General features: G+C 48.2%; 1 protein-coding gene across 6 annotated transcripts in view; it reads left to right on the forward strand.

Annotated features, from left to right (window-relative positions):
* Positions 1 to 379: 379 nt before the first annotated feature.
* LOC144098256 (uncharacterized) overlaps positions 380 to 12,196 on the forward strand; it is a 41,111-nt gene continuing 29,294 nt past the window's right edge. For 2 of the 6 annotated variants that reach the window (XM_077630768.1, XM_077630765.1), the window contains exons 1-5: positions 380 to 773; positions 845 to 931; positions 1,012 to 1,229; positions 2,861 to 3,010; positions 3,431 to 3,645. In XM_077630768.1, coding sequence (XP_077486894.1) covers positions 722 to 773; positions 845 to 931; positions 1,012 to 1,229; positions 2,861 to 3,010; positions 3,431 to 3,645 — 722 coding nt within the window. In that variant the 5' untranslated portion in view covers positions 380 to 721. The remainder of the gene's footprint in view (positions 774 to 844; positions 932 to 1,011; positions 1,230 to 2,860; positions 3,011 to 3,430; positions 3,646 to 12,196) is intronic. The other 4 variants (XM_077630763.1, XM_077630767.1, XM_077630764.1 and 1 more) reach the window with 3 other exon arrangements.

Genomic DNA, 12,196 nt, shown 5'->3' on the forward strand with positions numbered 1-12,196 from the left:
TGGTTTTGGGGGAAAGGAAATGGCGCAGTATCTGTCTCATATATCGTTGGACACCTGAACCGCGCCGTAAGGGAAGGGTAAAGGAGGGAGTGAAAGAAGAAAGGAAGAATGAGGTCCCGCACCTTTCTCTCTTCCTTCTTTTAAAGGAGGGAGTGAAAGAAGGAAGAGAGAGGTGCCATAGTGGAGGGCTCCGGAATAATTTCGACCACATGGGGATCTTTAACGTGCACTGACATCGCACAGCACACGGGCGCCTTAGCGTTTTTCGTCCATAAAAACGCAGCCGCCGCGGTCGGGTTCGAACCCGGGAACTCCGGATCAGTAGAGAATGGGCGAGTGGATGAGAAAAGCGTGACGTTGATGGAGGGGAGGCTGGAAGATTGGTGGACGAAATCAAGGGAGGGGTGAATTTGGAGAGGAAAAATATAGGCAAACTAAACATTTTAAGAACGATATTGAAGGAAAATGGAAAAAAAAATCAACAATGGGGGAAGTATAGACTAGGTGGCGCAAGCCGCTGCCTGATACAAAGGGTAAATCCATTATCATCCATCTATCCATATTCAAAACCGCTGTCTGGTGGTTCTGGGTTATGCCAGCAATGCCAGCTTGTGCTGCTGCATATGTGTTCGAGGTGCGGTTATAGTTGCCGGAGGAGTGTGGTTTCAGGTTCGTGTGTGCAGCTTGCGCGAAACGTCCGCAACGACCAAGACATTTTAAAATGCCGTTGCAACTCGAGGAGACTGCTGGCCTTCGCGGCACGAAAGGCAATGGTGAGGCCGTAAATATGTCAGTTTGCATGGTGTCCGTCGACTTCACGCATTTTTCATTTTCAAATTTTCAGAAGTCATACAGTCCCTCGCCAGGCTGTTGGAAAAGGTTCACCGACTAGAGGTCCACAAGCGCGCTGCAAGTGAGTGTGCTAGCGCAGGTAAGGGCAGCATCGGGTGGTGCTACGGGAGTCTTGCCAGCTGTCACTGAGAGTGGTGTTTTCACCCATGTACTACGTAGAGCTGGGAGAGCACATCGCGCTGGTGGAAGCACAATGTGCCCTGCTTGGGGAGCAACTGCGCTACGCTCGGAGAGTTCTGGCTTTTTCTACTAACCTCAGGAGCACACCCGACGTGTCTCCTGACGCGGCGCTCCCGAAGTCTTGGACCTACGACAACGACGAGGTTTTCGTCGACTCAAACGACAAGGAAAGAGCGTCGAGGGACACGACTCCAAAGGTGTGATCCGTCGGCCGTTTAGCAGCCTGCTCATGTGCGAGTGACATCCGAGGCCTCGAAGTGCGGCTAGTATTAAGGCGGGGTGGGGTGGGGGGCATGGCATAACCACAGCAATAGCCGACTGTGGCTTAAGTTTGAAAACATCATCGCAGTTTAAGTTATTCTTGGGCAGTTCAAAAATATGCTCTGGTTCTAACGTTGATTCTGTTCTCAATGCAGTTCTTTTCAGGATCAGGTGCGTGCTTGGCGAGATAGCCATAAAAAAAAAAAAAAAAACCTTAAGCAGCCGAGTACCAGCCTTTGAATGCATGCTGGCTACATGATACCCAATAGGTAGCTTGCACCGACGTCACATTCGGTGGCCGTGCGATGCCAGTCGGCCATGCTGCTGAACCACCGCCAGACCGCCTCTTACCACCACCTCTGTTAGCTCGCATCGTGTTGGTGCTCGTCCATCCAAAGATTCAGTATGGTTTTGTGTGCCACCCTTGGGTGCTCCAACTATAGCCACAGCTCCAGGCGAAAGAAGAAGCCGATTAACATGAACTTCTGCATTCGTTAGATAATCGTAGGCATACAAGTGCGAGCGCTCCAATACTCTCAGTACGAATCGGCACGGGCTGTTGTTGGCTCGCATTAGGCTCGCATTAGGCTCGACGATTTGGACACCAACAACCCCAGTTTACTTGTGTGTGGAGCACAATTTGTGACAGGCAAGAGGCTTGTGCCGTGAACTAAATGTTTGCGAAAACATGAGAAGCAAGGACTACACCCTGAAGTGAATGCTGCGGTTCTGATTGACACCATCTGATTTGTTTGACAACACAAACCCAGAGTGGGGCCCGTGTCGCTACATCCAGGCTACAGCACTAGGCAAGCCAGTTGGGATCGCAGCAAGCGACGACGGCAGAGAAAGCGGCGTGCTGAGGCTGAGCTTTTCGTCCCGTAGTCGCAATGCAGACAGGCTTCTCACCCACCGACTGGAGAAATCCTTGTGTTCCTCCAATGATTTCAAGGCTTTCATTTCTTCCAACATCGCAAAGCTGGAAGAGTACACGATATCCCTGTGGGTCATTTCAGGGAACACATCAACGCCCATCGTTGTGTCGACTCCCGGTCACAGCGTGTACGACCCCATATAAATCGTCGCAAATTTTCACTTCATCAGCGCAGCGTACGCATGCCGATCGAATAATTTCAGAGTAGTAACCTGCACTGAATGGCTCAATCCTCTGTCGAGTAGGCATCGCGCCCGAAAGGATAAAAAAATAATCCAAAGCGTCGCAGGAGTGGTCAGGCATCACAGGGAGGATGGGCGGGGACGGCCGAATGGTTCGACAGCATGGCCGGCAACGCTTGATGGGGGCGGAAGTGACTTCACGTGCAAGCTACGTATTAAAAAAAAAAGCTCCATGAACCATACATGTGCTCACAACTTAAAGAATGGAAAGCTGCATTCTGTGGATGCTGCCGTGATAACAAAGTGATAGGTTTTGTCTCCCTAACTTTGGATATCGTTTAGTGCATGTTGTGACCCGTTTGTTGAGGCAGTATTTAGAATGCATTCATTTTGTGTGGCTACCGTTGTCTTACATGGGCACAGTAATCTACTCAACTATGCTTGATTTTAGGTACTCGAAGCTCCAGCTCTGGCGAAACCCCCAAACAGAACTCGCCGAGCAAGGTCAATGCCTGCTGTTCAGCATGCCCCTGCTTTGTCCAGCCAGCTTCACCAACAGTGCAGGCTCACTGTGGCAGACGTGCCTTTCATCCCGACCAAGGTGTGGGCTTTCTTCTCTGCACTGCTGGCTGGCAGCATTTCAAGTAGTTAGTCTCGACCCTCTTTCACCTGATGGCAACCGCACGCTGAGGCATTTATATTCTGCTGTGTTGGTGCTGCTCAATTGAAATGCAAAACTGTGCCAAGACTTCATGGGTGAGTGTACTGCTAAGCAGTGGATGATTATTGTGTTAGGGATGAAGAAATTTGTGACACAGCGCAGTGTACACCTGCAGTGCTTTATTGCGACACCTTAGCTCACCAGATCTGGAGCGAAGGCAGTGAGACCTGCTCTCTTAGCAATGGGTAAGGTTGAAAACCAGTCTGGCCAAACTGTTTTGTCACTTTCATCGGTAATGGCCTTTGTGTAGAAGTTCCCATGACACACTTAGCGCATGCTTTTTTCTTCTGGTGTTTTCAGAGTGCCACCACCAGTCACTCGCTTCCTGCGAACCTTCAGAACCTGGTGTCCTTGCTGAAGAAAGTGAGGCCGCAATGCAGCCGTGCAGCAGGAGAGCAGCGTGCTGCTGGCACTGCCCACCGACAGCTTTGTGTGGTGGGCAGCATGGGCCTGCCCCGGAGCAGCAGTGACCCCGATCTGGCATCTCAGCCTGATGGCCTGTTGCACCTGATGCTGTGAGTTGGTCTTCCTCTCAGATCCAAGTGCTCGCCTCAGCTGTGTCTGAAGTTTGCAGGTCTGTGAACTGCACGCTCAGCTAATAAGCCACGATTAACGTGCCTTTAACTTGAGTGCTGCAGTTGTGGCACTCCAAGGCAAGGTGGCGACAGTGTTCCAAGGTCTTCATCGGTGGGCGTGTCGTGTGTGCCTCATAGGTTGCTGTTCGTACATTATCGTATTTACTTTAATGTAACACAATGCCATGGAGGAAGGGAAGAATTTCGGAGAGGTCGTTATATTACATCTTTTGACGCCAGATGTGAGGGCTTCCCCTCACTAGTTGTCCATTGTCTCAGCGCGCTTGCGCATGCGCAGCAGACAACTATGCCGCGCTATTGGCCAAAGACTCCCAGTAGTTCTTGTGAAAACATGCAGCTTCCAGCACATTTCTTGCCTTGCAGCTGGGGTCGCGAGGACCTCTCCTAAGCTTTTCTTCCTCCATGCGTGACATGCATGTAACACGAGGGGCGACTTCGCATGCTGCCCAGTGGGAAAAAATAACCATGAATGTAACGTGACAACAACGCATGTCAAATATATATAGTATATATATATATATATGTACAGCTAATGGAAATCGCAGCCGACACTCGCCTTCTTTTCGAAAAAATTCACTGTTCCTCATTTTCATAGACAGGTTTCTGGGATACTGAGTCCTCCTCCTCATTGTCAGCCTCACAAGCCCGTTGTGCCCTAGGCGGTGCGGGCTGGGCAACATTATTTTTCTTTCTTTTTCTGCCCACACTATTATTTGTCAGCCTCTCAGACGAGGTCATTCTCGGTGTCATCGAGGTCATTTGATATCGAGCATTTCTTGAATGGCCCAACGACCATGTCATGAAGCAGACTACACGTACCAAGCAGCAAATGCCCACTCGGCGATCTGTGGTGCGCATCATGGTCGCTTGGTGCTTCCTGAGGGAATCGGAGCCTTATCCTGCCAGGATCCATTCGGTGTACAGTTTCCGCACCCTGTCAGATGTCCAGTGGCTGCAGCACAAATGTCATCACCCCCCCCCCCCCCCTCCTTCCCCCAGAATAATAATAATAATAATAATTGGTTTTTTGGGGAAAGGAAATGGCGCAGTATCTGTCTCATATATCTTTGGACACCTGAACCGTGCCCTAAGGGAAAGGATAAAGGAGGGAGGGAAAGAAGAAAGGAAGAATAGGTGCTGTAGTGGAGGGCTCCGGAATAATTTCGACCACCTGGGGATCTTTAACGTGCACTGACATCACACAGCACACGGGCGCCTTGGATAACAAGGTGGGCTTTTGAGTCCACCAGCGACCTCTTCACCTTGGAGGTCAGATGTCCACGAAACGAAGCCAACACCATGATTGAAGCAGGGTGAAGAAAACGAGCATCCTACTGTGCACATTTTGCCATCATGTGGACTACAGGAAGCAGTAATAGTCTAAACAACTGCACTGAGAACGATGCCACATCTAAAGAATACGATGCTATGATGCATGAAGCACGGGATCTCAGTGAACACAAACAATGACATTTTGACTGGTTTTTACTTTGGATGGATTGTGATTTGGCTTCCATGGTACTCACGTTGCCAACATAACATCGCAAAACTGCTGATACAGAAACAGAGTTGCGATTGCTTCAAATTGGCTGCACTGTGGCACTGCTTTAGGAGTCAAATGTTCCACATTGTAAGGAGGAGAAGTTGAGTGAATTAAAAAAAAATGGCCTCCAGCTTGTCAAACTTGAGAATAAAAAAATATTGGCAACAAGAGGCTGTGGCCAGAAAAGCAACTGCAATAGAAAGCCTCGTGTCAAAGGCAAGCATTCAGCAAAGCACTGCCCTCGCATGACCACCTTCTGCAGATGGCGCTTGGGCCATCTCTGGGCAACGCCTCGCGAAAAAATAAAACTTGTATTGCAAACATGGAAACATCGCAGAGCTCCAAGATGCAAAGGATGCTTCAAAGCTGTGAGGATGGCATTGCACATAGCTTCAACTTTTGAATAGAGAGAACATTTTGCTACAGGGCCATTCTTTCCGGCACTGGGGTACAAGGGTACATATTCATGGGTGCTTAGGTATTTTACAATGCTACAGAAGTATACAGCCATCGAGAGACTAGGTTCCTTGGACTCCAAGGTTTATCAAAGGAGGATTACGCGATGTCACTTGAGGATGATAATGCATAAAAACCGTCTGTACCATTCGTTTCTGTGCACGTGTATGCCTTTTGAGGAATTCAAAAGGACTTGGTATAAACTCAATTCCAAGATCAAACGGGCTAAGCTTGCATATTATCACCACCTATTTGCTGATGTGTCTACAAAACAACCCAACATAGCATGGAAAGTAGTAAACAATGTCTTGGGCCGTAACAGTTTCAACTCAGGCCCTGATAAAATGCTTGTTGACGGTAAGGAACTCGCTAGCAAGTCACTTGCACGTTACTTCAATAACCATTTCTTCATCATAGGCGCAACGTCACAGACACTGGATGAAAATATAATTTATAGCCCCGTTAAGTTTCTTTATGGAACCTACAGACAAAACAGAACTGTCCAGAACATTCAGTAGCGTAAATAACAGCATCACTTTAGGTCGTGATAACTTGCAAACTAAGCTGGCAAAGCATGTTTGAGTTCCTTCTTTCCGTACTAGTGTACATATTAAACATAACTTTTGAATGTGGTGTCTTTCGTAATGAAATGAAACGTTCTAGAGTTTGTCATCTTTTAAAGGTGGCGATAAGAACATTGTGACTAATTACAGGCTGGTTAGCATCATTCCAGTCTTGTTGAAAGGGTTGGAAAAGCCCATATTTTCGCACCTCGTGAAATATTTTGCTGTGTCTTCTTTGATGATTCACACGGCTTGAGAGCAGGGAAACCAACTGAAACTGCCCTTACTATGCTGGACAGCATTGGTTGAAATCTCTTCACCGTTGGCCTTTTCGTAGATTTCGCTAAGGTTTTTGACTGTTTAAGCCACAGCATTCTCATTACTAAACTATCCTGGTGCGAAGTTCGTGGTACACCTCTGCAATTGATTAAATCCTACTTAAGCAATAAAACTCAATGGTAAGTTTGGGTAATCACACCTCCATCTTTTTGCCATCCATTAATGGTGTTCCGCAGGGAAGCCTGTTGGGGCCGCTGTTGTTCAGTGTCTTTATCAGTGGTATTGTTCGCATTGACAGATCAAGTAAATTTATCATATATGCCGGCGAGTGTTCCATACTTATGCCCGGTCCAAATGAAGATATCTTGAGAAAGTAATGCCAAGAATTTGTTGTAAAGTTATCATCGTGGTCATAGTCAATAGGGCTGAAAGTTAATCCAACGAAGACGAAAGGTAAAGAAAAAAATAAAACATATCAGTTAAATCACGCCATCACCTATGATGGCCAGAATATTGAAATTGTTCATAAAATACTAGGAGTCGCATTTAATAGCAGCTTGAACTGGGACTTGCATGCCAAAAGACTTCCAAGGTGATTGGTGCTATTTCACATTGCCGAATGTCATGCATTATTTGCTTCCCACATCTACTACTGCACTCTTGTGTGGGGTACAACAACAAACACTGACATGCGTAAAATTCTTATCCTCCAAAAATGGACTATGCGCTATATTGGAAGCCACCAATACCTGTCTCGCATTAGTGCCTTATTTGTGACATATAATATTGCCCCGAAACTGTGTAGTGTTTGTCTGTTCTTCAAAGCTGCCGGCACACCGGTTTATTGCTTTGTTTGCGATTCAAGACGCGACCAGATTTATCTCGATTGTTCGCACCCAGGTGGAGCCGACTCTAGGTTGTTCCAGAACGTTGTAGTAGCTTTGCACGCCGTATCTCGAAAGTTCGCTGCAGCTTTAAATTCAGCATGGCCGAGAGCAGCGGGCATTCAAAAAGGAGCGACTTCGAACAGTACTAGACGCCATTAAGTCATCTGGCCTAACCTTGAAAACAGAGAAGTGCCACTCTGCCTATGAAGAGCTGCTGTTTCTAGGCCACGTCGTTAGCAAGGAGGGAGTACGCCCAGACACGCAGAAAACAGCTGCTATTGAACAGTTTCCACCGCCGGCCATTAAGAAAGCAGTGCGCAGATTCCTTGGACTGTGTGCATATTAGCGACGATTCGTGAAAAACTTTTTGCGTATTGTCGAGCCCCTGACCCAACTGACGAAGGTAGCTGTGCCATTTAAATGAGAAGCGCTGCAAGCAGAAGCCTTCAAAGAACTTCAGCGTCGTTTACAGTCTCCACCGATCCTTGCGCATTTTGATGAAAACGCCGATAATGAAGTTCATACAGACTCAAGCAGCGTGGGCCTAGGCACCGTCCTCGTTCAAAAAGCGACGGGCTGGAGAAAGACATCGCATGCACTAGCCATTCCCTTTCCAAGGCCGAGGCTAACTATTCAACAACTGAGAAGGAGTGCCTTGCCATCACCTGGGCTACGTTGAAATTTCACCCATACCTGTACGGACGATCATTCAAGGTGGTCAGCGATCACCATGCGCTGTGCTGGCTTGCCAATTTGAAGGACCCGTCTTGCCGCCTCGCTCGGAGTCTGCGCCTCAAGGAGTTTGACGTCACCGTCGTTTACAAGTCCAGACGCAAGCACTCTGACGCCCATTGCCTCTCACGAGCCCCTGTAGATGCACCGCCACCGTACAACAATGAGGACGCCTTCCTGGGACGCATCAGCCCCAGCTCTTTTGCACAGCAGCAACGCTTGGACCCCGGCCTAGAACGCCTCATCAAGTACTTGGAAGGCAAGGTTTCGTCGCCCTCCGCTTCATTCAAGCGAGGACTGTCTTCCTTCTGTGTACAGAATGATGTCCTCGTAAAGAAAAACTTCGCTGCGAGCAAAACAGCCTACCTCCTTGTTGTACCTGCTTGTCTCCGCGAAGAAGTTCTACATGCTTCACACAATGAGCTGACAGCTGGACATCTCGGGTTTACTCGCACCCTCCACCGCATTAAAGACAAGTATTACTGGCCTCGACTGTCTGGCGATGTCACACATTATGTGAAAACCTGTAGAGATTGTCTGCGACAAAAGATCCCTCCCACCCGACCAGCAGGATTTCTGAGCCCCATTAAACCTCCCTCAAGGCCCTTTCAGCAGATAAGCATGGACTTGTTTGGCCCTTTCCCAAATTCAATGTCAGGAAACAAATGGATCATCATAGCGACCGACTACCTGACCCGCTACGCCGAGGCAAAAGCCCTACCGAACGGAACAGCAGCAGAAGTCGCCAAATTTTTCATGGAGTGCATTCTTCTGCGACACGACGCCCCTGATGTGCTCATCACAGACAGAGGAACAGCATTCAGGGCGGAACTAACGCAAGCCATCCTGTGTTACAACCAAACCAGTCTCAGGAGGACAACTACATACCATCCGCAGACCAACGGACTGACCGAGCGCCTGAACAAAACCGTCGCCGATATGCTCGCCATGTACGTCGATGCTGAACACAAGACCTGGGACGTCATCCTGCCTTACGTCGTCTTCGCCTACAACACCGTAGTGCAGGAGACCACCCAGATGAAGCCTTTAAGCTCGTCCATGGCAGGGAGGTCATGACCACGCTAGACGCCATGCTGCCCAATGTTACCGAAGAAGATAACATCGACGTCGCCGCCTACCTTCAACGTACAGAAGAAGCCCGAAGACTTCCCCGATTGCAGATCAAAGGCCAGTAGTGGACCGATGCCAGATGATACAACTTACGAAGACTCAACACGGAATACAAGCCAGGAGACCGAGTCTAGGTTTGGACTCCCATTCGCCAGTGCGGATTGAGTGAAAAGCTTTTGCGCCACTATTTCGCCCTGTACAAAGTTCTTCGTCGACTAGGTGAACTGGACTATGAAGTTGTCCGTGATGAAATGACAGCATCCCAGCGATGCTGCGTACGACCAGAAGTTGTCCATGTTGTCCGTCTAAAGCCGTATTATGTGTGCTAAACGACGCTGTGTTTCCACACTCGTTAATTTTTGCACAATCTGTTTTATTTGTTTCTAGCTGCCTTATTTGTTTTAAAGCATTGGGTCGATGCTTCTTTGAGAGGGGAGTAATGCCGTGAAACTTTGTAGTGTTTGTTCATTTTTCAAAGCTGCCAGCACGCCGTTTTATCGCTTTGTTTGAGATGCAAGATGTGGCCAGATTTATCTCGGTTGTTCGCACCCAGGCGAAGCAGATTCTAGGTTGTTCCAGAATGTTGCAGTAGCTTTGCACGCCGCATCTCGGAAGTTCGCTGCCAGCTTTAAATTGAGCATGGCCGAGAGCGGCGGGCGCTTGCTGCACCACCGGCGCTGAGTGATTCAGGCCATTGTGGACGCAAGTCAGCCCAAATGAGTTTTGGTTAGACACCGTTTTCGTAGCCTTTCTGCTGTCCGGACTCCAGTCACCACTTCGTGACAATATCACCTCCTGTCTTTCTTGTACCAATTTTGTGTTTTATGTACATTATAACTTTCAGGAAGTTTCTTCCGTGAATTCTTAATTCTACTGCATTATTAGGACATCTTGAGCGCATTGTATCAGAAAGAAACACTGATAGCTGATTCATTCCGGGCTTCTGAACTAATTATAAAATCCAATCATTGCAACATAATCTCTCCTCACTGCTAATTAGGCACAAATTTGACACTAAGCACACATCAAACCATTTGATGATGCAGTTTAAAGAACCACACAAGCAATACTCCGAATATTGGTCCTGTGGAACACATTTGTTGAAGCAGTTGTGCCTTTCGTATTACTTAACAATTGCGCTTGATTGTTATTACTTGTTGCTTTTTCTTACTTGCACATGTATTGTAAAGTCATGGACAAAATTTTGCGAGATGCCGGAGGCGTTTTCAAGCTGCCTCTGCGCCACTTGGTGGCGCAGTGGCCGCGTCGAGGCTGTGCTGGACGATGACTAGGCGCATGCGCGCCCTATATTCGTCCGCTTGCCTGTCTGATAGCTTGTTTCGAGTGATCAGCTGTTTTTTCGGAGTTTGGCCACGGGCGGCCGCTTTTCGCTGCTCGCGCTCGTCGGCCGCCTGATGGCAGCTGTACTCGGGGCGCGCCCCGGCGACTGCCGTGACGGTGCGCATTCACCGCGCCCTCGAATTTATATCCTGCTTTTTTGTTTTTTATGGAAAGAAAGCCCTGTTCTTTTTTTCTCTTTTTGGTAATCATTTGTAACTTCTGGCCTACTGTAGATGATGGCTGTGCGCTACTGCCCGCTGTCTGTCAAAACCACTTCTTGATTCCCCTTAACAGCCACCGTTGACATGCATCGTAACCACTTCATAAATATTGTGCCACCGTAAAGTGTAAGGAAACGAAGGAATTCATAGGCAACAAATTTATTGAATTGCTACAAAAAAAACGACAGAAAACAAAAACAGTCCAGGTGGCAATGGAAAGGCCACTTTCTAATACTTGGAGAATCCTCCATTAGCAGCAACCACGCTTGCCAAGTGGCGTGGCATAGACTCATAGAGGGAACGGGTGACATCTGTGTCGTCGCGAAGCCTGTCCCACTCGCTCTTGATGGCTGCCCACAATAGGTCCGCGTTGGCATTCCCAATGTGGGACCTCATGAGGTTGGCTTTCATAATGCCCCACACATTCTCTATAGGGTTCATGTCTGCTCCCTTCGGTGGCCACTGTAGCCGTCGCACGCCACGTGGTTTGAGCAAAGCACTCACTCTTCGTGATGTGTGTACAGGACTCCTGTCCTGCTGCAATAAATAGCATCCATCTGGGAAAGGTCCGTCAAGGATGTAGGGCAGGAACATGTTGTCAATAATGTCCACATACGAATCTGAGGCAAAGGGTCTGTCAGTCCTCACTAGTGGTCCGAGGCCGTTCGTTGTCATGACGCCCCAGACAGCCACAGAGCTGCGACCGTTGGCAAGCGTGCTTTGCACGTATGGTGAGACATGCCTGTGCATGGGGAAAAAAAAAATGGCACCACGCCTTAGCTTGAGACACCTGCCAGAATTTGGTTTAGGATCAAAACAATGTTTTCAGTGAAGCACGCTTTTGCGCTTGTGTTAAACAGCTCTGAATGGTACTAACCACGCCTCTAAGAAACCATAGTTGTATATTAGCAGCAGTCACTTTTTAAAAACTTGTAGCTTCACTTCTAAGCAGGGAGGGGTAGTTCTAGTCGCTTTTGCGATGGGTGGTTCTAGAGCAATGTCTATAATATTGTATGCCGAAGCAGTGGTGTCCAGCCTGCACCTATGATCATATTCCTCATACAAAACATTCAGCGCGCTCCATCCCGGCCGCGGCGGCAGCATTTCGATGGAGGCGAACTGATGCAAGAGGCCCATGTGCTGTGCAATGTCAGTGCATGTTAAACATCCCAAGGTGGTCGAAATTATTCCGGAGCCCTCCACTATGGTGTCCTTCATAGTCTGAGGCTCTTCGTGACATTAAGTGCCACAAGCTCAATCACGCCAAAACGATCAACATTATATGATAACGAAAAAAAAAGATATGAATACTTGCAA

The sequence above is a fragment of the Amblyomma americanum genome, chromosome 7 (genome assembly GCF_052857255.1).
Source record: "Amblyomma americanum isolate KBUSLIRL-KWMA chromosome 7, ASM5285725v1, whole genome shotgun sequence".
NCBI lineage: Eukaryota > Metazoa > Arthropoda > Arachnida > Ixodida > Ixodidae > Amblyomma > Amblyomma americanum.